At 50.7% G+C, this 26,063-nt stretch overlaps 2 protein-coding genes and 1 long non-coding RNA gene across 11 annotated transcripts in view; all 3 read right to left on the bottom strand.

The window, feature by feature from the left end:
- Positions 1-311: 311 nt before the first annotated feature.
- On the bottom strand, positions 312-8,833 carry LOC114011436 (uncharacterized). The gene is made up of 3 exons (XR_008748893.1): positions 8,558-8,833; positions 8,045-8,150; positions 312-559 (listed from the first exon to the last, which is right to left on the bottom strand). It is a non-coding gene; the product is annotated as an uncharacterized LOC114011436 (long non-coding RNA).
- Positions 8,834-14,820: 5,987 nt separating this feature from the next.
- On the bottom strand, positions 14,821-21,508 carry AAR2 (AAR2 splicing factor). Of its 2 annotated transcripts, none has more exons than XM_005229321.4 (3): positions 20,682-21,503; positions 19,042-19,271; positions 14,821-16,013 (listed from the first exon to the last, which is right to left on the bottom strand). In XM_005229321.4, the coding sequence occupies exons 1-3, from the start codon at positions 21,436-21,438 to the stop codon at positions 15,846-15,848; spliced, it is 1,155 nt and encodes a 384-aa protein (XP_005229378.2). In that variant the 5' UTR covers positions 21,439-21,503; the 3' UTR covers positions 14,821-15,845. The 2 variants fall into 2 exon arrangements, with proteins under 2 accessions (XP_005229378.2, XP_055669955.1); XM_055813980.1 differs by lacking the exon at positions 14,821-16,013 and adding an exon at positions 16,968-17,762 and having other exon boundaries at positions 20,682-21,508.
- A 717-nt stretch (positions 21,509-22,225) lies between these two features.
- The window catches only part of EPB41L1 (erythrocyte membrane protein band 4.1 like 1), a 62,856-nt gene continuing 59,018 nt past the window's right edge, over positions 22,226-26,063 (bottom strand). For all 8 annotated transcript variants that reach the window (XM_055813970.1, XM_055813974.1, XM_055813976.1 and 5 more), the window contains one exon: positions 22,226-25,348. In XM_055813970.1, the coding sequence (XP_055669945.1) occupies positions 25,340-25,348 (9 nt within the window). In that variant the 3' untranslated portion in view covers positions 22,226-25,339. The remainder of the gene's footprint in view (positions 25,349-26,063) is intronic.

Here is a 26,063-nt window from a genome sequence, read left to right as displayed (position 1 = left end):
TCAGCGCCCAGGCCAGCGCTGCCCTTGGCCTCCTGTCCCTCCACCTCTGGCTCAGCCCCACCTGCACGCTGTGGCACCCCTGAGAGTAGGATGGTGCCCAGGCCTGGGGCAGCAGCTTGTCCTCTCCTGGGGACACCAGGAACTCCAGCCAGAGAGCTAGATCCTGGCAGCACACAGCAGCACAAAGAAACAGAACAGTCATCAGCAGCTTGGACAGCCCTGGGCACTGCACAGACACAGTGCTGGCTAGGACATCAGGATTATCTTTCTCCATTAACTAAAAGCACAATGGGAGTGCTGGCACCCACCTGGAAACTTCTCATCAAGGGCTGCTGCTGCTCAGCATTTGCTGCTGGGAGGCTCTGCCATAGACCCCTGTTTCCCCTTGAAGTAACAAACCTGTTTATATTCGGTACCTTTATGCCTGGAAGGAGGGCAGAGGACTTTCAGGCTTGGATTACTCCCAAGGAAGTTCATTTGTGCACTTTGCCTTGGCTCGGTCGGGCTGGAGTGGTGACGGTGCGGACCACGGAGGGCTTAGGCGCTCAGACGGCAGTGTCTAGCAGCAACAAAAGGAAGAGAAAGGTGCAATAAAATGGACTCGGGCATCCTGACACGGATGACCCCTTCCAGACAGCACCCTTGGATGCCACTCTAGCACCTTGCAAGAACACTTGAGCATGCCCATCGGATGCTGGCCTGCAAGGCATCAATTCTACAGACACTCGCTGGGCTGCTGGCATGTCAGTTCCCCCACCAGCTCACACCACAGAGGAATAAAGCTGTCAGTAGTGCTGGCAGTGCCAGGAGGAGCAAGCAAGCCCAGTGGTGAGCAAGAAGAATGTTTCCCGCTTCTGTGGGAACAAAATTCCACCTGCAGTGGCTCGTGCTGGGCCAGGAGTCACTGCAAATCCAACCACCCAAGTTCCACTGCTCTGGAGACACCCAGGCAGGACTGGGCATCCCTCCTGCAAGGTGAGCAGCATGACTTTGGCAGGGCATGAAGGGACAGCTGGCACTACAGCTGAAGGAGAGGGTGTAGGAGACGTGCAATGCGAAGCAGCCTGCTACAGAGCAGCAGTGGCACAGGTGGGTGCCAGCTCCAGCCCTTTGGCCACCAGCCCAGTGCTGCCCTGCCTGGGTGCCGAGGTGGCACTAGAGCCAGGACACCAACTGGCACCCTTGCTGCTGCCCAGCCCACCCAGGGGGCACACACGGCATTGCTGGTACTGCATCCCTGTGGGGCAGCTCTCAGCACCTGCAGGCAGTATGTCTGCAAGGCTGTCACCGAGCACCACGGCACAACCGCACGGGGCTGTGATTGCTGCGTGGGGAGGGAAGGGTGACCTTGGCCTATATTTTAAAGGCCGTTTTTCATCTACAAAAAGCAGCCAAATGAGGGCAGCAGCAGGGAGGAGGAGAGATGAGCAATGCAACACAGCCACGAGGCAAAGGCAATGCCTCTGCACTCAGCAGCGCTCTCTCCCCTCCTGGCACAGCAGGTGGCTACAAAGGGGGTGCCCTGCTGACCCCATCTCTGCTCCCCATCCTGTCCTTCCCTGCTCCATGGCAGTGAGGGACATGTGGGGAATGGGAGCTGTGGGGTGCAGGGAGAAGGGCAGCAGGGCTGTGCCCAAAGGGGCAGAGCAGAGGTGCTGGAGCGCAGACCCACGGCTCTGAGACAGGTTCCCTGAGTTGCTTCAGCCAGGGATCCGTGCAGCCCCCCTGGCACCCCAGCACACCCTGCCAGGCTGCCAGCAGCCACAGCCTCCCCAGGTCCTGGGCCAGCCTGTCAGACCTGCGCTGTGTCCCTGACATCTGAACAGTTTCAACCACCACCAGAAATGTGAACCAGGACCCATGCATCCCATAAGCATCCTGCATGTGGCAATCCTTATTTTCTCAACAAACAGTAAGAATTCTCTGCCAGATCACCAGGTTGGACCATCACAGTCCAAACGTGTCCCCCATCCTGCTTCAATACTTCACAAGACAAATGGAGAAACCCAAGTATGTGGTCAGCTTTGCCAGGGAAACACAAACCTGACTGCAACACAGAGACCTCCCCATGCGCTTCCCAAGGGTCCTGTGGGGACATGTCCTGCCCCTGTGAGCAGCAGAAGCCCTGGGGGGGCTGGACTTTGGCCGAGGCTGCCCGGGCCCCAGAGGGGAGGCATCCCGGCTGCGGGTGCAGAGCTGGGGAAGTTGGGCTCCTCTAAGCATCTGGTGGGGCTCAGCCTTGCACTGCAGCTGTGAGATTTCACTCCAGGCTCTGGAAAGCACTCTGAAGACATTCTTAAGCATTTTGCTGCTTCAGAGCTTTAATGATAGTTCATTACTTGGTTGGCAGGAGCTGAGAGCTTCTCTCCTCACCAGTGACGGAGCATTAGCAGAAGGAAGGAAGGCTGCATTATGGGTTGATGCTCTCCATTCAGTCTTCCATTTTCTGGGAGGAAAGATTGCTCGAGTGCAGCCATTAAAGAAGGCAGTTCCTGCACTCCAACCCCCAAACTGGAAGGCTTACTCAGGTTTAAACAAATCAAGAGTTTCTAGAAAAAAAGGTTAAGGTATCTGCAGAGAGGAAAGGACAGGGAAGGTCAGAGCAGTAGTGCCGAGGGGACACGACTGCTTCATGTTCAATCCCGCTGACAGAGGCAAAACACACCTCTGTGCACAAGGACCTGCTGACACCTAACCTCACACACTGTAGAGCCCAGTCCGTGCCTTCCTACCAGCTTACATGCAGGTACGTAAATACACTGGAAGAGGTATCTGAGCATTAGTCTTGGCTGGCCTCCTGCCTTCTTGGTGTGAGGGCAGGCTGGAAAGAAGCTGGTGCATTATCCCTCCCTCAATCCCTCTCTCCCATCCATCTCCATCCACACTGCCAACTGCTCCTAAACTTTGATGGTGCCACAACTTGAGACATTTTCACCCAGGCTGCCCAGGAGCCCGCTAGGAACAAGGGAGCCAGAAGTAGGGGAATGTTTCCAGAACATCGGGATGCTGCTCAACAGGCATAGGCAGGGAGGTCAGCCCACGAGGCTGTGACTATTCAGTGGACCTATCTCCCTGGAGATGCTCTTAGAGTAGTTCTCAGATGCTTTTGCTTCCAGGAGTAACCACAAGTGGAAGCAATTTCCAGAAGGGTATTGTCCCCTTGGCGGCACACGCACTGGCTCTGGGGTCAGACCTGGGCTCCGCTTTCTTGGAACCATTCCCTTTGGAATGGGCTTTCAGCAACCCATGAAAATCTGAATGGAGCTGAACACGGGAACGGAGGTTCATTACAGGAGACATCAACCTACTCTTAGTGCCACAGCACCGACTCAAACACCGTATCATGCCAGCTGAGACAATCTGAACGGTGACTCTAAAGTAACATACAACCGCTACACAGCAACAGGGTGGAAAAAGAGGCATCAGGGTAAGCTGGGCCCAAATTGAAGGGGAAAAAAACCCCAAACTTAAGTCACAGAGCCGCCACTTTGAAAATCTATCCTGTGTCTGGAAGGAAAGGTAGAGCAAGGAGTCCTGAGGCTGCCCTGAGCTCCATGGGTATAGGACAAGCTCCTGCATGGCCCTGGAGAGCACAAGGATCTGTTAAAAGCTGCCTTTTATCGCTTCACCCGGTGCTGAGGGGGGAGCTGGGAACCCAAGTGAGTGCAAGACAGAAGCAGGAAGAAAGCCCCGCTGCTGCCAGTGGAAAAATGAGACCTCTACACAGCTGCAGGAGCAGTTTTGATGCTGACTGTTTTACAAGGGGTTAGGCTAGGTTGATCATTAATATTAATGTCTTGGTGAATTATGCATATTTTGCATTTGCATAAAGATCCCCTAGTCATGCTTCCTGCTTTGTTAGCCAGCCTCCCCCAGAGCACCAGCAGCCTGCTCATAGAATCGGTGGCTGCATGTTGAAATGTTTTAAGTCTATTAAGAAAACAAAGCAAAAATGCAAACAGCCTGGCATGGGGAGCTGACCCCTTCCTGCCAACAGAGAGCAGACTTCAGTCAAGAGCGGCAAAACAACACCGTCACCCTCCTGCACCTGTGACAGCGCAGCCCAAGGGCCACCTTCTGGCCATCCATCCTCTTCCCAGGACGGATAGATCGGTAGCCCTAATCTAGAGGCAACAATCCTATTGCAGCCTAGATCTAGTCTTCCCTATCTCCTTCCCACATCTCCCTCTTCAGTTCTTTTCTCACAAGGTGCTTGGCTCCTTGAATTCTGCTCCTGTCTCTTGTTACTGCTTGTATGAGCCTAAATTGTATTATTATCAAGCCATGCACCTGATTTTCTGGTACGCTGTGTCCTCATCAGGAGGTAGCTCCTTGCAGCTCAGCGCTTCGCTCAGTACAAGCCAGACAAATCGCGTTGCAGTGAGCACGGCAGCACTAACGCTCATCTGTCATGTGCCACGTGCTTTCCAGTTCCCCGCACCGCACCACGCACACGTGCGGGTGGCTGTATGGGCTGGCCACTTCGAGCCTTCACTTTGAAGTCACGAACACAGATACTGCAGTTAGCAGCTCTGGGCAAGCTGCCGAGTGCTGCTCCTCTGCTGCGTCTCCCGCACACCACTGCAAAGCCTTGTCCAGAGCTACCAGGGCCATGCTGCTGAGCTTGCCCAGCACTGGGAGCAGCAAAGGGAACTCCACACCTTCCCCTTCCCACCACTGCTGTGACTGTGCCCCTGAGGGGCACCTGCAAGGGACCAGAACCAGGACAAGCCATACGAAGAACAAACCACTGCTGGGGCACCCCACTGGCCCCCTGACCACGTGGGGCCACCCTGCCTCACGCGGTCAGGATGCCACATGAGGGCCCTGGAGCTCCCTCCTTGCTTGACCTGCAGCAAGGATGGAGGCACAGACAGAAAGGACTTCACAGCTGAGGAGCAGCACAAGGACAAGCACCAGCCTCTCAGGGGCCGTGACAGTGCTGAGCAGGGAGGGACCATGCCAAGAGCCACAGCCTGTCCCCCACCACTCACCTGAATCTCCGAGTCAGCGCCAAACACCACACTTTGAGACAAGCCACAAGTCAGTCTCCAACCTCAGCACCATGTTTCCAGATGTTTCACGCAGGTGTCTGCAGCCAAGGATATCAAGACATGATTAAGAAGCGAAAAATGCAAAGAGGAAAGAGGAGATACTTGTGTGGGACTGAGGCATCTAAAAGAACCTACCTGCTTAGTCCATAGTGGACAAGCCGCCTTTCAGAAATGGCCCTCCTGTTCCACCAGCTCCATGAGTACATCCAGTAGGGAAGGAGAAGAACCCATCCCTGAGGGGTCTCACAGCTCTGTGGAGGCTGTCCTGGGTCCCACTTCTCCCCGTCCCCCTCTAGTTTCTCAGAGAGGGTGTTCAGCAGGGGCCGTTGTACCTGAGACACAGGCACACCCTCACCATCCCCAAACATCATCCCATCACCACCCACAGCTCTGTCACTGCAGAGCGGGTGCACGGACACTGACACCCATCAGGTCCCCTGGGATTACGAGGACGTGCTGGCTGAGGAGGCAGGAGGACTGACAGCACTGAGCAGGGGCAAACACCGGCAGGGCCACGTGGACTGCATCGCCATGTGCAGTCCGAGAGCTCCTGGAGGACCACAGTCACCCAGAGCTGAAATCCTCCAAGCACTGGGGTCCCTTGAAGGCCCCATGGAGGACAGCCATCCCAGCTGCCCAGCCCGCAGCCCAGCACAAGGGTAAGAGGGGAAGGGGGAAAGGCCAGGGGAGCACCCCCAGCAGCGGGCTCTGAGAGCCCTGCCCACCCTGCCTGGGGAGGAAGGGATGAGTCAGTGCATGAGGGCCACTCATGCATGGCGTGGGTGGAGCAGAGCAGCAATTTCTTCCCCAGGAGATTATATTCTTTGCAGAAGTCCTTTTTATTTATTTCTTCTTACAGAGCACAGCAATTAGCTGCTCCTCAACTCCTCCGCACCCGGGGCTGCTACTCGTGGGAAGGGGACGCTTGCCGCTCCTGCTGCCGTGCCAGGCAGGCACAAACACCATGCAGCCAGGGCTGGCAGCTCCTCCCGGCTCTGACGTGACACTGAGGGGTCAGGGCTTGACCACCCAGCCTCACCCCTTGGCCACGAGCTGCTCCCATCTGTGCCCCCAATGCCACCACAGTGCCGAGCACGCATGGGTGCTCTCGCCCTGCCTGTGCATTGTATCTCGGCGCTGTCACCCATCGTACTGGCTGTGGCAGACAGCCGGGCACCAGTGTTGCCCCAACAGCCAGACGAAGCCTTGGCTGGGCTGTACGGTGGCAGAGAAGCTGGAGGAGCCAAGAAGGATGTTTGAAGAAGCCTTGGGTCTCCTCCCAGCTCTGCCACACTCTCACTGGGCAAGCTGGGATCATGCCACCCAGCTTCCCCGGGTGAAACACCAGCACAACTCTGCCAGCTGCAGACAGACAGTACTTTTTAGTGCTTGGGCCACTTCAATGCCCCAGTGAGCATCTTCAGGCCCTGCCTCTGCTGCAAGCAAACAGAAAATCTGACAGACGTTGCCCAGGCAGGATCAGAAGGAAAGCAGAACCACTCCAGGAAAGGTGACCTTAAAGAAAAGCTCCTTCTGTTGTCCTCTACAGTAGGTTCCCTTGTTTGGAAGGACACAGAGAGAAGGATTATTTCCTGAAGCCTTCACAGCACATCAGCTGCATGGGTTACTGACAGGCAGAGCACTGCCTGGGGGGACTTTGCTACCCAGCAAAAGGGTGATTCAACTGAAAGAAGGGCATAGGGAAGCATCGATGCCCCCCCTGTGCTAACAGGAGGTGCTCACCCCATGGAAGACCGCAACCCTCGGATGGATCCAGCACAGCCGTTAGCCTGCAGGACTGATGCTTTTGCATCCATCTCCTCCACAGTATATAGCAGCATTCAGGTAACACCGAGGTGCCCGGTGCTAGCCTTGGGCAGGTCGCTCCTCACACACGTGTTGCTCCAGCCAGGCAGCTCAGGGGCGCACCAAGATGCAGGCACTGCCCGAGCAATCTCCCTGCAGCTCTGCCCCAGCTCTGGGCAGGGCTGCACATGCAGCAGCACAGCTTCCCAACCAGCCTGCACCCTGCTGTCCTTCGGAGGTGATCCTGCTATCCACTCATCTTCCCACTAGCACATTTCCAATGCATGTCAAGCAGGGACTGTCTCAGGCTGGCTGCGCCACTCGCTGTGGCACCTCCCATGGGCACCCATGCTCTTCATCCCTGCCATGATCTTCTCCTGGGCCTGACCCCGCTGAGGACCCCCAGGGAAGCCCCGCTGGTGGGGCCCTGCCAGAGACCTGCCTGCACGGCCATGCGGCCAGGGAGCACTCGCAGCCCTGGGGGCTGAGCTCCTCACCACCTGGGCCCCATTTCCCCAACCCTCCAGCTCTGTCAGATTTTGCTCTCCTTCCTCATCACACCAGACACAACCTGTCTCACTTCCCCCCCATCAGCTATCCATCTTACCTGCAGCACCCCTCACCTTATTCTATTGTCTCCCAAAACTGTGTTCCTAGCATTTTCCTGCCAAATCTAAGGAAGCATTCAAATTTCCACCTCCCAAAACCTGCTATTGACTCATGTCCCGGGGACACAGGTCACCATCCACAAAGGGGAAGGGCTGCAAAGCAAACCACTTCTCTCCTCTCTGTACCTGCAGGAGTTCAGCCAACACAGTGCTCTCATGCAGATCCCACTACATCTTTTCTCAGACCCAGCAAGGCTGCTGGTACCACACAGGGACTCCAAAGACGGGAGGGAGTGGGATACTTCCAGAACCTTCTCATCCCAGCCCGTGGTCCCTCCGGTCTTCAGCCCCACACGCCTCGCCTGACCAGCAGCCTGCTCAGCATCTCCACATCGTCACACCTCCAACGAGCCACGTCTCACCAGATTGCATTGATGCCCTCATCACCAGCAAAACAGCTCAGGCACATTCTCCATTCCTGCCTTTGATTCTGCTGGTTTTCCAGGGCAAAGAGCTCTTCCACTGCATGCTGTGTCACTGTAGGACCAGCCCCACCACCCCAGGCACTTCACTTACCCATCTGATGTCCAGTCAGTTGAGGGCAGGTGCCTCACTCAGCCACACTTCCTTCGGGAAGCAACCAGGTCAGGGAGGCAGGAAAGGCATGCCGAGCTCTACTCCACTGCATTTTCCCATCAATTCACAACAGAATCAGGAGAGACCAGGATAAACAGTAAAGAGGAAAATCAGTGGGGTGGAGAGGAGGAGAAACAGCTTTGAAACCCGGGGCACAGACACAGGACTACTGATGAACAGCAGTTGTCAGGCAGCAGCTGAGCAGGTTCCTGCTCCTGGGCTCTGCCCTCACCTCCACTGACTGCAGAACGAGCATAGATGCTGCTGGCTTAATTTCGCAGTAACAAGCCTCCGACACGGGCACCACAGCCAAGGCTGTGCAGGTCCTGCCCCAGCAGCAGGCTGGATGCCTCTGCTCACATGCCCAACAAACTGATTTCATTGCCTTGCAACAGTGCTTTGATTACCAAGACATCTTCAGGACATCCCAGGCCTCAGTCTTTGCTGACTTACTTGTTCCTTACTCCATGGAGCACTTTACACCTGATTTGCGCTGGCGCACACTCAGCACGTTCAGTGTGGGTTCAGGGGACTGAGGGTTGGCTGCAGACCCTGAGCCCTCTCCCAGGCATGCCTCTCTTCAGCATCTCCTGTCCTGCCCTGCAAGAGCAGAAAGAACACAGGCTTGAGTCCTCCCATCACCCACCAGGTGACAAGAGAGAGAGAGAGAAGGTTTTTAGAGGCACTGGCAGTAACCAGAGGAAGGAGCAGAGCTGTTACTCAAGTGCCCAAACCCACCCAAGTGCTCAGTGACTGGTACTGTGTGCATCCACACACCTATGGCTCTGTGTACACAGGCTGGTCCAGCAGCTCTGAGAGACCTGGCCTGGTGGCACTGGTAAAGCCAACCAGAAGATGCTTTTACTGAGTGGGGACGTGAGAAGAAAAGGGGTGGGGGCGGTAGACAAAACCTGCCATCTCCTTTCAGTACTGAAGCTTGAGAAGACTGGGGGAGTTAAGTCACATTGGAATTGGACGAAGACCCCTGACACAATAAGAGAAGTTGTGTGGTTTTTTGAAGTAGCAATAAATGTTTTGTCACGGAAGAAGCAAAGGGAGAGAGAGAAAAAATGCAAATCAAAGCTAACATTTTCTTTGGGAGCTTAAAAGAATCTTTGCAGGGAATGGTGGATAATAAGGAAGGTGGAACATCATCTTGCTGATGCAGGAGAGCTCTTGACCTGCCTGCTTCTGCTGAGGAATAAAGTGAATGAGAGCCCCAGAAGGCATGTTAGCTCACACTGGTTATTGGTCTAGTTAAGAAAATAAGTCCATTAAATGAACACGTTTGGGCAGTGTGAACTTCCAGCAACAACAAACATGCACAGCCCTCCCCAGTGAACTCCTGCTAATGAAGTAAACCCTGGGTGACCACACACCACAGCTGGGTGATGTGTTTAACAGGTTCCTGCTGGATTGCACATGGAAGGTCTCTCAGAAGTCTGTAAAGCTCACAGCAATGATCAGCAGACTCTCAAGTGATGCTTTTTAAATCCTGAAGTGGCTGTTTGAAAAACAAAACAAAAATACCACCAGACAAGAGGCTGTGCTTAGCACAAATGGAAGAATTGAGCCCAAGGGGCCACCCAGCACTTCTGCCTAAATCGCCTCCTCTCCCCAGTTGCTGCAAGGTCTGCCAGCTCATCCTTGCTCCATCATCTCCTGCCCAGATGCCAGGAATTCACTTCAGCAAGATTCTGAGTCTCGTGGATGCAGTCAGGTGTGCATGGTGCAAACAGGCAGTCCCACGGCAGGAGCTGGGCTGTACCCCACATCCCCACTCGGGACCCACTCACCATCAGTCTCCCTGGAGATAGCCATCCCCATTGGCAAAGCAGCTGACTGTGGCCTGGCACAGGGTCCCCTTGGTGCACACGTGGGTTTGGTCACCTGCCATTTAACCTGTTTGAGCAGCTCACAGCAGTCTGAAGGGCACAAGAACTTACACAGAGAAGGAATAGCAGCATTGCATGAACACTTACTGATGTAGTACATAAAATCCTCCAGCAAACCTTATTGGAACAACAGTTCACCTTCCTGTTACTGGAAACAGTCAACCTCTGCTTGGAGGGGACAACCATCCCTGAAATGCAGGTTATTGCAGAACTACATGGTGCAGACTGCCTTGTTGCTCCATGGAGTAGGCAATACTGGGTGCTGGAGCAGCCTGTCACTTTCCAGACCAATACATGACTGCAGGGTCTCAGCATGTGTGTGAAGCTCCCAGCTTCCCAGATGGGATGTCCAGCACAGACTCAGGATACATCACCAGTGCTCAGTGATGAGGCAGTGCTCCCAGGGATAACTGTCTGCTATAAACGGTCTCTTGGACTGACTGGAGTAAGACTGTCTCCAGCTAGCTGCATTCACCAGGCGTGAACATTCACTGCTGCTGAGTAGTTAAAACATAAGGATGGATCAGGAAAATAAAGTCGTTCACGTAGTACGCATGCAGAAATTACAATATCCGATGCCAAACCTGTGAAGATGGAGCCACCCAGAGGTCCTTCTCCTCCACTGAAAATCCCTTCTCTGCAAAGGAGCAGCTTTCTCAATCCAAACAAATTTTAATGGAGAAGTTTGTTTTAAAACACGTGATGAAGCCTGTGCTCCTGCCAGTAACGCTCTCCTCACGGAACCTTTGCAGAAAAGGTAGGGCAAGTGGCCCCTCCCTCCCAGGCCACAAGGTATTTTGGGGGGAAGCTGTAGAAACTCATCATTAACAGGACTGCACTTGTAACATAAACACACTTCTTACCAGTTCAGTAAAGAACTGTCACAGCAAGGGAAGAGTCCCACCGGTAACTTGCGCCACTGCTAACCTTCCAGCTACAGAATTACTTGGGGTACCCAACACAGGCTCCTGAAAAAGAATTCACAGGGACTTCCATTGTTTAAATAAAGATAGCTTCATTAAAAAGAACCAGGCCGCAGCTCCAACTAAGCATCCCATTTGATCCCAGGCAGGACGGGAGTTACCACCTGCCAGCCAGGCCACTGGCACAGCCCTCTCGATGGCTGCATGAGACGAGAACTTCACCCTCTTGTTTCCTTCTCCCTCTTGCTTCGTGCCTGCTCAAAGCCGAGTGCTGGCAAGGGCTGCTTGGCGCGCAGCCATGCCACCAGGAGCACGAGCACAGCCTTTTTGTTTCAAACCTGCGGAGCCCCTCAGGCTGAGGTGCCAAGTGCCACTGCAGCACGAGCCCCTGAGCAAGGGGCAGACCTGGCACCTCAGAGGTTGGGCTGCAGCTGTGCAACCCCCTTCTGCTGCTGCCCCTGACAGCGGCCCCTTCCTCGGGACAACACGAAGCCCTCTGAGCAAGCGAAGCCAGGCCCACCGAGGCAGGCAGGGCAGCAAGTTCGACCAACACACCCAAAGCAGCAGCTCTGACAGTCTGTGTATATGGATTTTTCCTCCTATTGATTAACCCATTTGGAGTTTATTTGTATTAAGGCTGCCTTGCAGCTCATTTACACTCTCTTAATGAGGCCCCTGCAGAATGGATGCCTCCTGTGCATTAATTACAGGCTCCAGCACAGCCCATGCTTTATAGAGCATCCTCCCACCCATGCTCCAGCTCTACTCTGCTGTTTGTACAGCACTTGCCTCCCGGGGAAGTGCTCCTGCACTGCCAGATCTCACACTGCTCTGCCCGGCAGCCCCAGCAGGACAGGAGGGGCACGTTCTCAGACGGGGAGCAGAAATAGCTCTGAAATATCTGCGCGCATTGGGAAGGAATGACCATTCTCCAGCACAGCCCTTTTATAGTAACAGGGCTGCAGAGTAAGCCACTGTCGTAGCTTCGTTCGACAATGAACAGCGCTACCAGGAGAAGATTATTTCCTTTTTCAGAGTAAGGAATCGAGATGTCCCTTTTCATCTTTTTTCATACCCCAGGAGCTCAGTGCCAGCCATTCCATCTGCAGCAGCTGGCATGGTCTATGTCCAGCTATCAAAGCAGGAGTAAACATTGCTCCAAACAAACGTGGTGTAAGTTTAAGAGACCCTGAAAAATCTCTTGCTCCTGTGAGTTGTTAGAGGCCCAAATGCCAAATGGATATCTATTGTTTGTTTTTTCTGGATTAGAAGAATAACAGTAGAATACTAACATTAGAAAAGCCTAATAAGAATTAAAAAAGACTTTAACTGAAACAAGATGAACACAGAATGACTAGGGTTACCGTAAGAAAACATTGAGCAAATAACCAAAAATTCAACTTATCCTTAAGCAGTAAAAGTGAAACCACCAAGGGAGCTGCTGGTTCACATAATAAACCCTGGGCTCACTTCAGATTTAAAACCACAGCACTAACAAGCTGCAGAGTCACTGACAGCTTTCTACAGCTTCCCTCACCTGCTTCCTTTCACCTTTAGTTTGCATTTAGAGTACCAGAGCTGCGGAACAGGACCACCACCTCTGCATGTCTGGGTAACATCCAACACTGTGTGAACTTGGTGATGTTCAAGGTCTGCAAGCCTTGCTGCCACAGGAGTTAAAGCATTGCTGAGACAGCTGCCACACAAAACCACAATCTGAACTGCAAAACTACACTGCGGATGTTCATCAGTGACATGTTGAAATCATCGGCAGCAATCCACCTGAAAAAAGACAGAAGTGGTCTGTCTGCTTTTTTGGCAGCTGGATGGTGGAAATTGCAAAGGAAGCTGCGTGACCTGACAGAGCAAGATGTGCCATTTCTCTTCCCAATAAAAAAAACCAGGTGTGCTACAATAGTGGGACAGGAAGGTGGCTTCCTACAGCCTCAGGCAACATATCCCACATCTTTGAATTTGCAAGGTCGATGAAACAAGAAGCAATGTGGTGCAGGACAACACAGAGGCCCCGCACAGAGCACGTATCACCCAATCTCAAAACTCTGGTTTGGCTAACCTTACTGAACCTATGGGGAAAGCGGGGGTGGGGGGATAAGAAAAAAAAAAAAAAAGAATAGCAGCTCTCAGGGTTGAATACACTCCCACTGGGCTTCACATTGCAAATGCCGTGTACAGTGCATCTTTGGGGGTATCCACTGGTGAGCTCATGCCACTGCTGATTCACAAGTGATTAGCCTCACCTAGGGCTAAGCAGGGCCCATGCTCCAGCAGAATTTGCAGTGAAAGCACATGTTACAGGAGAGGAATGATGCCAATTTGCCTCACTTGCACAATTCTGGCAGCTGGACAACTCTCCACATAAGCAGGAGGCCAATGTACCTCATGCTTCAGTGCCACTTCACAACGCACCAAAAGCCGCTTGTCCTGACCCTAATTCATTGCTGAATCAGTGTTGCAAACACATCACATATTACACTTCATTAGCTGGCAGTAATGCGTATTTACACACACACAATCTTGCTTTTGCTTTCAGATCATTATATTCATCTTAGCTGCAAGAAGGAGTAGTGTTATCATAGTGATAGCTGGCCTAAGGCTACGTAAGGGCAAGAAAATATTCCTTCTGTTACATGTTACCACTTTCCTTTTATAGCCTCCTTCCTGCTGACTTCAACAGGAACAGCAGCACTCTTTTCCCTCCCAAATTTGTAACTCCACCCTTGCAAGCATCCAACATACATTGATTCTTATGCACCAGCTTCCCTTTTCCCTCAAAGGGTGTAATTGAGTCCTATAATAGTTAAATTCTGAACACCTCACCTTGTATTTAGCTGAAAGTTTGCTGCTTCTGTTTCATACCTAACAAAGGGACTGCATCCCCTAAGGCCTGTTTCTTCCTCATCTATTTTGTGCGTCTAATAATAGATATTACCTCTCCCTATTACAACCTTGCAAAATGAAAAAAAGCACAATGGAAGTACAATTACATTCTTTTTTCTCAGTTGCTATAAATGTCAGTCATTATGGGAACCTGACTACTACATACTTTGGAACTGAATTTTCCATTATTGTTTTTGAGATTTAACAAAGACGCACTCAAATGAACCTACCCATCAAACAACTGGGAGCATTGCCAGGACAGCCTGGAAAGCACTGACACTGCCTGGCCAGCCTGGTCTGCAGCCTCTGCAGACCCAGAGCACTGTTCCTCTCCCTTCCAGACAGGCAGGTCCCCAGGCTCTCTGCTACCTTCGCTGCTTACATCAGTGATCAGTGTTCTGCTCCAAAACAACAAAACCTGTCATCAGGTTGGTGCAAAGAGCCAACAAACCAAAAAGGTATCTTTCATCAAAGTTGGGACCATTCATTACAAATGATTTGTCCAACAGGCAACTGGAAAGACAGCACTGCCTGTGAATACAAAGGGCAAGACAACAAGAGGAGAGCACAAACCACTGTACAAAAGACCTCTAGGGTCTTCAGGACAAGAAAGCATGGTAAGAAAGACTTAAGAACAAAACACTTGCCTAAGGGCCTGTGCTCAATACGGAGTCTGTTTAAACTGGACAAACCAAGCCACTGGAGTAATGGAGCGCAGAGCCCTTGAGGAAAGGGAGGAAACAGCACTGAGCAGCAGACAGGGCTTCTGACAGCCGATTCCCGTGGCAAGTTCCAGATTATCTGGAAACACCACATCACATACCTTCTTCCCAGAACACACTGAGCTTCCTGCCGTGCCATGTACCATTTCACTTGGATGTCACAGATACCACTGTGGTGTTACTTCTGAGGACACTGAACATTCCAATAAGAAAGAGAGGGCAGTGTCACTGTACTGTAAACTTTGGCTAAATAACTAAAAACCACATTCATACAAAAGTTTTCTGTAGACAAGGTTCTCGAGATTTATTTTGAACTATAAAAGACTAAAAACCAGCATTATCTTGTTAGACATGCATACAAATTCCTGAAGGACTCTAACAGCCAAGAAAGTAACAAGCAAGTGGTAGGACTAAGTCCCTGTGCAGCTCTGAACAAGCACTACAAGTTTTCTTAGAGCTTACTCATGGGAAATGGGGAGGAAGAAGAGACTGCCACCAGTGAAAATACTATTTCCAATTATAACAAAACAGAGGATCCAGTTCATGTGGAAGTCTGACCTTTAATCTTACGCTGGCTCTCTTCTTTAAGACCTGGGTGACTGCTGCCCAATAATTCTATTTCTTGTTAGCAAACGGTTAACTTTCTTTTACGTCAGGCTAAACAGAGTGTCAGCAGTAAATACAAAAGGCTTTAACAGAATGGGAGGAATAAGATACCTCAGGATTAGGGGCATGAAATGGGAGGAGTTTTGCTGTGGCTTTGAGTCCTCCTCCACAACAGATTATTGCAATAAATTACAGTGACCAGCAGAAGCATCCAACACAGTTTTGAAACAGCTGTGCTTACACCCCTGTAATGCAGGAGGTCACAGCCTGGGTTTGGGCTGTCAAAAGCTGCAGTGACCAGTCATGTGGGCTTACACTCCTCGCTCAGGAAGCATCAAATCAGAGCAGCAAAGGCTTCAAGTGTAAACCACAGATGCTCTCCAAACAGGGGTCACCTCCAGCCCAGGAGGACAGAAGGGACCAGGGATCTAGAGGTGAGCAGAGTACAGAACGAGGAGATGCTGCAGAAGAGCTAGGGGAAAAAAACCCAGGTGTCCAAAGCAGCCATATGACAAACTCCTCCAATAATTCTGGTCTTCTCACAAAGTTAGGAATCTTCCTGGGTTTTCCACATCTGCTTCTACAGCAGAAAGCAGAGACAACTTCAGAAACAGACTTTAGGAATCTGGCATGGTTGGAAAAGATATGGAGAAAGAGTGACTTTAAAAAGCTGTTTGTTTCCAAGCAAGCATTGTGCTTAGTCCACCTGCACACCCTCAGGAAGTTCTACCACTATGGGAGCACAATCATCAGGCTCGGCCTCAAAGTCCCATTTAAATTTCTTTGTTAGGTGAGCCTTGAATTTTTCAGCCTTCTTCCTTAGGGTCCCATCAACAGCAGCACTGCACGTGAAGGAAAAAAACACCTAAAAGAAAAGAGCAGAGGTCAGTAAAAACTCAGCCATGGCACAAGCTGTGCGTCTCTTTCCTACAGAGGTGTCATCAACCAGGAAACGTTTCAGGTTAGGCCGCTGGTAAGGGATCTACCACCCTGGAAACCCTCCAGCTTTGGGGCTATGTAAACAAAGCCTACACACTTCTCCTCTCACCCCACAGCCAAGACAGACATCCTGCCTTCACTCCACTGAGTCGGCGTTAGAAATATTTGCACTAAGGTAATAACTTTGTTAATATGTACTATGGAATTCCGAAATACGTGAAGTGTAAACAGAGAAAAATGTCTAAGCAGAAGGAAAAAAAAAAAACCCAACAAAAAAAGGACTGTCAGTTTTCATTTGCCACAAAGCCGATTTTACAGCATGTGTCCAAAAGGCCAACAGGTAATTATATCCATCTTTTTCATGGTTGCATGGACCAGGAGATCCCTCAAAGTATTTTGGTAATATGGTAACACCAACACCTTAGGATACAGAGGAAACTTACTAAAATGACCTTGAAGGTAAGAGACAAATGGGAGCTCTCTGGAAAAGATCCAGTTACCCCCAGCACAGCCATTCCCTTGAACACAGGGCACTGAAATCTGGACTAACCTTTAAGGGTGGCTCCCCTCCATCACCTAAACACACAGAGATCCATTAACTTTTCACAAAATGTACAGCTTCTGTTAGCACTTTGGAGTTAAAGCACCTGTATATCAACAAACAAGGCTCAGCCACAGAGTCCATCTCTCATCAGCCTGCTTCTGCTCCTCTTCAGAACTTGTGATCCAGAATTCATTTCCACAGGAAGAAACTTGTATTTCAAAGGCCAAAAAAAATGACTGCACAATGGAAGTGAAGGGAAAGCACTCCAGGGGAAAAAGCAGGCGCTAACTTGGGAGAGACTTACTGACAGCTGGATAAAACACTGACAATGAGAAGCAAAGTTCATTGCTTTATAATCATTTGCCTTTTCCTTGTTCATTCTACCATGAAACTGTCTCTTTATAACAGAATTCTAACACAGCAAGGCTGCTATTAAAAAAAAAGATTATACTTCCCACTTCTCCTCAATGAATTTCACATTAAATTAGTAATTTAATCAATTTTTTTTTCTTTAAGCATTGTTAGGGCTGCATATTCAATGGAGGTTATGCTGTACTCTTCGTGCCTTGGATCAAACTCCAAAAATAAAGTTGCTGCATTCAAAGCTGAGCAAAAGCTAACAGAGATAATACACTCCCCCCACACACACCGTTTTGTACCTGCCCACACCCAGTCAAGACAATGTTAAGTCTGATGGCTGTGTACCTAAACTGACTGGGTAAGGTAAGTCCCAGAGGTTCCCTGGCACTATTTCAGCACATCAGGGAAATCCCACAGGAACAGAGAAAAGAGCTTTTAGCAAGGAGAGGCTCAGTTCAACCGTAAGACAAATTTCTTCTTTGTTACTAGGAATGTGGTGACTCTTGCTAGGGCTTAACAGTTATCGCTGAAGACAGCACAGCCACCTAAAGGCATCGGCTTCTTAAGTCAAAAACACAGACTGATGAATTCCAAGGGCATACAAGACTCAGGTATCCAAAAAGGAAAGATAACCATCAAGGCGGGGTGCTCCCAAAATTCCCATCAGATGGAAAGAAGGGCCATTTGACACATTCATTGTACTGCTGTAAATTGGCACTTGCAAAGTGTTGCTCTGCAAGCGTGCTGCAAATAGAGGTAGGCTCTCCAGTCCTGTAATGACGAAAAAAACCCAGCAACTAAAATGAAGATTTAAAAAAATTGAGACTTTTATGAATCCAAATTCCAGAAAAAAGAAAGTGATTTTGTTAAAATTTGTTAAAAGCAATGCTTCCCATAAAATTTTACCCAGCAAACTAAAAACAAACACCTCCACCCTCCCCAAATCTACAGCAAGAACTTGGGAGTTACAAGCAGAGAAACGTAACCACTCCCTGAGAATGGAGAAGATACTACCAATTTGCATCAAGCACCTGCAACATAACTTAATACTGGTTTTGCTGGGATTAAGTTTCCACTGCTGAGCATCACCAGTGTATCTGGTTTGGGCCTTTTTTTTTTTTTTTTTTTAAACCAAGTTTTGCTTAGTCTGTTTGCTGAAATGTTAGCATGGTTACAATCAGTGGGAGTAACTGGTTTCACTAGTGCTGAACTACAGATTTGCCTATGCCTGTCTCAGTAGGAGCAGTGTTTTCTGCAGTATGGATTAACCATAAATTCCCTCTGCGTAACAACTTGATTATAGGAAGTCTTCAGCTTTGCTTAAGGCTAACAGGAATGGAAAAGCTTCTTAAATACTACCAATGCCCTAAGCTCAATAAGGTTTCGCTGCAACTTCCCTGCACACTAAGCGTACTATTCAAGCTGACCAAAAATCAGCATCATCAGTCTCTTATGCCAAAGTTTTGGGGTTTTTATTTACAGGATGAATGGTGATTGGGAGAAAATAAACAAATATTATCTTGCACTTTCTCAGCCTCTTTTACAGCTGTACAGCTTTATGTAGTCAAAGGCCTCAAAAAATTTTAGAAAAAGTATGCCAGTACAGTTCAGTCACATTAGATGTACTACTCCAGAACTCTAGGACTCATGCCAGTGTAGCAGGCTACTTTCAGCACTACTTGCAAGGAAAACATAACAAAAAAGACATAGTCCTCATTCTCTGTTGCAGCCATCTTCAATAGCCTTTCTTCTTGTTGCCTCACTTTTCTGGCCTCTTTGCATGCAGACTAACTCAATTTTATACTGCATTAGACTCTTCTAGGCATAGCTGGAACAGGTCACACTCTGAGATAACAAGCAAATGGCATTTCTTTGTAACTAACACAGGGAAAAAGTAAAAGAAAAAAACAAGCTTAGATACGTGCTTAGTCTCGCTATCTCCCATGCAGCTCAACAGTAACTTAATTCCTTTTGCAGCTTCTCCTAAAATATTGCTCAAATACGGCCTCTCCTCCCACTCCCATTTTTCAAGAGATAGTTGCAAACATACCTGTAAGGTGCTGGTTAAAAAGTTGTCCTGGGAGACAATATCCACAAAAAAGTCAGCTGGGATTTCATTGAGCTGGTGATACAGCACAGAAATTAGGTTGATGTAAAGGTCTTGATACTTCCCTATGGCATCTTCAGATCGGCACAGGATGTTTAACAGCCTTTTCCAGTGCTCAAATGCATCATATACATTCCCAATCAGGAAACAGATGAAAGCAAACTGCAACTCAGCTGTGCATATTCAGCAAAGGAAAACAAAACAAAACACACATAAGACTGAAAACATATCCAAGGTATGTGTCCTCTCAAAAATGCTGCAAATGACTGCATAGAATTCCAGGTTTGCCTTTTGCACACGCATTCTGCCCTTCCAGTGATTCTGCTAACAGCAAGCAATACTCCGAACACTATTTCCTAATGCTCTGCTCTCCAGCTGGATAAAATGCAAAGGATCATCAGGTAGGTCCACCTGTAACTGTAATTAGTCTGCCTGTAAAATCACTCCCCAAAGATGATAAACAGCCACCTGAGGCCTTCCACCGTCATCCATGTTCTCAAAATGATACCCAAATAAGAAATCAGACATTGCTGTTATTCTGCAAGCATTCAGTCCACCTGTGCCTGGATTTCCAGAGCCACACAGGAGTGCAAATGCTACCGCCCTTGAACGCAAGGGCTGTGGGAACACTGGGAGAGGTGAGCAGTACATTAATAGATGTTTTTATCTTGTTGAATTAAGAGCCAGGGTTCACCTCACTGGACGCTTAGCATCAGGTACTTTGCCAGAATGATGGCATCGTCATTTCCTATGATAATTCATTCCTTGTATATCCTAGAACTGTCTTTGTTAATTTCAATAAAGAATAAATTTTACAACATTAATGCAGGGAAAATGGAAGAAAGGAAAACCAAAGGCAATACAATTTCAAACCTCAGCAGCCTCAAGGCTCTAGCTCAGCTGGGTTCCCAAGTCCTCCCTCCAACCTGCCACAAACACAACCACACTCCAGGACCTCCATAGATTTCATATTTATCCATACCACAAGTTGTCAGAAAAGGCTAGTGGGTAACTCAGACCTGCGACTGGGAGCCACAGCCCTTGGGCTGGCAAAGCCCAAATTCTGCCACAGAGTCACCAGCAGCACATAGCTGAGCTCCAGCCAGGGAAAGGACCAGCTACTGCCGTGGGAGCTGCCTGCTGGGAGGCCCAATACCACCTCACTACCCGAAAGGGAACGAGAATCTGAAAATCGTGATGTTCAGCCCACTCAATGCTCCCAGGGCTTCATAAGTGAGAACTCTGGATGACAGAGCTTAACAGGCTGGTGCCAGATGACAGGCCCCCTCTACACAACCTGCGGCCACTTGTAATTGCTACTTTTGACTGAATTTGAGGCGACCTGGGCTGCAAGAGCAGCACCCTGGAGCGAGAGAGGCAGATGTGACAGGCTGGTGTTCGGTGTCCGGAGCCAAAGGGCCCTGCAGCTGCTAAAACCCCACAGACATCCGAGCGGCAGCCCAGAGAGCTGCCGAGGGCGCAGGGCACACGGAGCAGGGGCGGGTTTCGTCCCGGGGCTCTCCCTTCGCAGAGAAATGACTTCATTCTCCACGGGGGCGGTGCGGGGCGACGGCGGTACTCACCGAGCAGCTCCAGAGCCTGGCCGGCGTACCGCTGGCGGATCACCCTCTCTAGGGCGTAGCTGAGGTCCATGCTGTGCCTGGTTATCTCCTCCGGAGTAGCTCCGTCGGGGTACGTCTGCTTCGGCAGCTCCGTGAACCTGATCTCGGTGCCGGCCCTGGGCTCCATGCGGGGCAGCCGCGCCAGCCCCTCGGCGTAGCTGCGGCACTCGGCGTCAAAGCGGGGCCGGCGCTGCTCCGCCCGCTCGCTGGCGTGCCGCCCCGCCGCCACCGGCAGCACCTCCGAGAAGGCGCAGATCCGCCCGCTCTCCGGTTGCAGCCGCTCCACCGCCGCCTCGCTGATGTAGCTGGTGAGGGAGACCCACTTCCTCAGGGTCTCGTACGGGTAGGGCCCGAGGAACCGGTCCATCTCCTGCAGGTTCTCCGCCAAGGCCTCGGCCTCGCCCGCGGCCGGCGCCGCCAGCCCCACTGCCTCGCTGCAGGTGTCCCAGCGCAGCACCCGCCGCTCCCGCCGCTGCAGGCTGAGGAAGCAGCCGGTACGCGGGCCCGTCTCCCGGCTGCCGCCCGCCCGCCCCGCGCTGCAGTGCAGGAAGTGGATGCCCGGCGGGATCATCTTGACGCCGCGGAACCGGGGCCCCACGGTCCAGGCGCTGTAGTCGATGCCGAACTCGGCTCCCTCGGGCAAGCCCAACACCACGACCGCGGCGCCCTCGAAGAAGAGCTGCCGGGCCAGCTCGGGCTCCAGCCGCGGGCCCGCCATGGGCAGCGCAGGCCGCTCCCACCGGCCCGGAACCGCCGCGCCGCCGCCGCCGAGCCCGCACGGTCCGCTCTGGAAAGCGCCCGGGCGCACGGCCGCTCCGGGCACATTCGTTCCGGGGGCACAGCCCTTCCGGGCCGTTCCGAGCGGTGCCGGGCCCCGCACTGCAGGAGGTCCCGCCCGCGGCCCGCAGTTCCCGCTCAGCCCCGGATCCCGAGGCCCAGCCCCGGCTGTCCTTCCCCTGGGCCCCCCGCGGCCGGCGGCTGCTCCCCTTAGCCTCAGTGTCCCCCCGAGGCGGCCGCGCTGCCCCCGGCACCCCGCTGGCAGCCACTCCCCGAGGCCCTATCCTCCCAGCCGGGGATGAGAGCCCTGCCATGGGACAGGGGGACCAAAAGCCCTGCCATGGGACAAAGGGACCGAGAGCCCCGCAGCAGGACGGACGCATGGAGACCCTCTCAGCAGGAAAGACACAGCAGGCCCTGCAGCAGGACAGATGCTCTCACAGCACCGCGTCCTCCCTTCTGGAACAGCCAGGTTCAGGGACAGCTGCCACCTCCTCTGTGTTTTGAGCATCCTGACAACCACCTCCACTGCCACACACTTGCATATGAGGGTCGCAGCCACCACATGAAGCCACTGCCAGCTCCACCAGCTGCAATACTTAGCCTGGCAGCATCTTCACTTTAGGCAGAGCAGAGTCCAGTATATCCGTGTGCAGAGACCCTGGCTGCAAGATTCCCCCTTCACTTGTCTGTCCCCTTGGTAGGAAAGAGTCCACTGAAGCCCCAAGCTGATTTAGCATCAAACACATTTATTTCACTTTCATTGAATACAAGAACAGTGAGCACACACGCATACACCACCAAGCACTTAAAAGGAGTATGACTGAAGGGGGGAGAGGGAGAACAAAGGAAGAGAAAAGGAAAGTTAGTGAAGGAACAACAGAGGCATTGCAGTTGGTTGGTAAGGTGCTTCTCAAATAAAAATAAATATTATTGTTACTGTTATTATTACTCAGGCAATCGCAGGCCAGGTTTGGAATGAATTTGTGGGATCAGGTAAAAACAGGCACTCGGGTCTCCCACCCCTTTCAACAGAAAGGCCCCTGGAAGAAAACAAGCAGTGATCAGCTGTCTGAAACGGAGGCAAGGTGATGAGCAGGCTGGGGGAGCTGAGCCCACAGGGGCCTCAGTTGTTGCTGAGCAGCAGAAACCCACACCTCCCCAGGCAAACAAGCAGTGAGCTTTTTTCTTTCCTTTTTTTTCTTTTTTTTTTCTTTTTTTTTTCTTTTTTTTTTTTTTTAAGTTTTTTAAACACCACCACCCATCAAACACACTGCGGAAGCCAGGGACTGGATCTGCTCACTCCAAACGGAACTCATTTCAGTCCAAGCGCACATCAAGTCTAACTCTGTAAGGCCACTGATTTTAACAGTAACCATCAAATTTATAACTGTACACAATGTCAAAAGCAAGTATCTAGTTTCATAGTAGCTTCTGGTAGGTTGTAAAGGCATCAAAGCCAGGTGGGCTCCTCCAAGTATGAAACACACAGTGTGCTGATGAACACCAGCACCATGTGCAGACCACAACTCCTCCACCACCACCTCTCTCTGAAAGTGCCACTGCTGATTACAGCTGGTTTGGGTGAATTGAAAAAAGGAAAGAGAGAAAATCAGCCTCTTTGCAACTGCCTTAACTCTTTTTTGGTTGGGGGCCTAGTCTTTAAAAGTAGCTGAAGGCGCTTGGATGTAAGCTGGGGAGATGCTCACGACCTGGCAGCACTGGCGCCAGCCAGCAGCTCTGTCTGCTTCCCGAGCAGCCTGTGCTCATGCCTTTTATGCTTGCAGAAGAAACCTCTCTGCCAGAAGAACAGACTTTACGGAGCCGTACTAGCAAGCAACTGGTGCACCCTGGCTGCCAGGGAGCAGGCTTTCTCCTGGGACATCAAAGGCAGTGAGCGGGGTCTGCCCACAACATCCTCACGGTACAGGCTCTCCTGCTCGCTGTCATCCTCCGAGCCGTTGCAGGACCTGACAAAACACACCTATTTCTGGGCACAGTCTGTGTGAGGGGTGGGAGACTAAAGGCAAAATGGTGCAGAATTGTGGGCCCTTCTGTTTCCACAGGAGCTAGAGATGATTCCAAGAAGGAAACCCATTTATTTCCTTTCCTTTCTGATTTTGGTTCCAGGTCTACCCTAACTGCCTGGTTCACAGTGTACGAGGCCCTGGGCTTGGCCCAAGATCCCCTTCCAAAGGCAGCTGTAGAGGAAGCCTGTGGCTAAATGCTGAGCTGGGATGAGCCGGGGGAAAGCAGCTCCACTGACACCTCCTCAACATGCACCTTCTTATGCAGAGGGCCTGGGCTCTCTGGTCCAGCCTGGCATGCTGGGGATGCTCTGCAGTGATGGAGACAGCACAGTCTCTCCACTGCCCACCCCTAGGCAGGCTGGTGGAAGGACTGCCATCGCTGTCACCAGCCCACAGTGCCTCAGGCAGCCCTTACCATCACAACCCAGGCAGTGGGGCAGGCAGGGCTGAAACAACCCCTCTGCCTTCAACCCTGCTACAAAGCTCAAGTAACTTCATTACTGGGATCCAGAAACAAAGCAAACCCACTCCAACCACCAGCACAGTTCAGTGGGCTGGAAAGGAGCAATGGGTGCAACCTTGCAGCTGCCACCTTGCTCCCAGCTGACTCACATGGCTCTGGCTAGGGGCTGGGGAGATGATTCTGCCTGCAGCTGCCAGAGCTGCAGCCTCAACCTCCTTCCCTGCCCCTCCAAGTCCACCACTGACCCTCCAAATCCAACCACCATACACTGCAGATCAGCTGGTGGGACATCTCCCATCTCTTGCCCTCTCCCCTTTCCCTCGCAAACAGCAGTGGCTGAAACCTTCCCCATTCTCTTCTTGCGGGAGTGAGAGTCCCATGTGTGATCTAAGAGTCTCAAAATACACCAACCATAGTCAATCAAAGAGTTAATAATTTAAAAATGTTGTCAAATTTACCAGTACTGTTGAATTATTTCAGTATTGTTCCCTCCCTCCCCCCTTGTTATATATATATAATAATATACATAACTTAAATGCACATCCATATGAAACCCCTACAGGCTGCTTTTTTATAAATGAGAAACCATATACGTATCATTTGTTTTGTTTGAAATGAAATCCATTCTTAAATAACCTTCAGAGAACAAGAGGCTGGACAAGTGCACAGAGAAGAAGATAAGAAAGGGAAGGGAAGAGTTAACAGAACCCCAAAAGATGCAAAAGAACCAGCATGGAATGAGGAGAAGGGCAAAACGACACTTGTGAATCGGAAAATAACTCTAAGGTAATAAATCCAATGTTTTTCTCTCTTCTTTCAGAGTGGGGAATGGTTTTGCTTCTGCTTGTGGGTTTTTATTTCAGTTTGCTTATTTCTTGCTTTGTTGCAAAGCAGTTTTCCTTTCCATTCAGTGTGCAACAAATGATCTCATGATTGTGTATCCTTTAATATAACATGCAAGATGGTGGCTTATTGTATTATTAACAATATTACTGTTATTATTAGGATTTTTTAAATCTTATTTTATCACCAATCCAGTAAATTCTTCAATTTATCTGCAAAGGGTTGGCTTTGTTTGTTGGTGTTGTTGTTTGCTATTCATTTCCAGCATATAGCAGCAGTGCAAGGATGCATTTTGTTTCCTGTTTTTATATATATATATATATATGTATGTATGTATGTATATATATATATAATATATTTGCTATTCCTTTTTTAAAAATTTTTGTCTCTCGCCATGAACATTGCAGCCAGGATGTCTATGTCTTGCTGACAAATCCAGCATGAAGGCTCCTTCTCCGCTGTTCTACGGGTTTGAATACAGATGCCGACTTCTGTGAACTTGTTGGTCAGGATTCCTGTACAAGGCAGATGGAAATGACCAGTCACGGGGTGCTGATTTCTTTGGCTATAAAAGGGTTCCTCTTCATAGGAGGGCACCGGACAGTAAATCTGCAAACACTTGGGGCCACAGTTTGCACTTAATTATCAGTACCTCTGGTAATTAGCAGGCACTCTTAATTCACTGGGCTGGTGTTGGAGCGTGGGGGAGATAACAGCGAGTCACCACTCCCTTACTGTAAGCCATTCAGTTAAAACTGGGTGGCTCCCTAAGTGATGCAGAAGTGTCTGGGCTTGCTTGTTTGTACTGTTCGATAGGAGGTAAGATTAGGCAGATGCAAGAGCCTCTTCTGACCTTTCAAGGAGCTGGTCGCTTTTCCAGGCTTAAAAGCTGCCAGTCAAAATCTTCATATGATAAAGAAACATGAAATCCCATTTCCAAAGAGGCCTCTCGAAACACACCTGCAGCCTGGCTGGTGACAGAGCTCCTCAAACATTTTTCAGCAGTGAAGCTGCCTTTCAGAAGTTCCCCCTCTCCTTTCCACTATGCTCCTCTGTCCCTCAGCTGCTCTGACACAGAGGTCTGTCAGGCTGTGCCACCACCGAGGAGCTGCAGCAACGCAGCTGATGGGTGACCATCAGAGTCAGAGCAGGGGGCTAAAAGTGGAGTAGGACTCCTCAAGCCAGCTTTGCCTTTAGGAAAAATGTCTGGGGCTGGGACTGCTTTGGGGC

This window comes from Falco peregrinus, chromosome 9, assembly GCF_023634155.1.
Source record: "Falco peregrinus isolate bFalPer1 chromosome 9, bFalPer1.pri, whole genome shotgun sequence".
NCBI classification, from domain to species: Eukaryota; Metazoa; Chordata; class Aves; order Falconiformes; family Falconidae; genus Falco; species Falco peregrinus.
The sequence above is the reverse complement of the archived record's forward strand: the minus strand, read 5'-3'. Positions and strand labels throughout refer to the sequence as shown.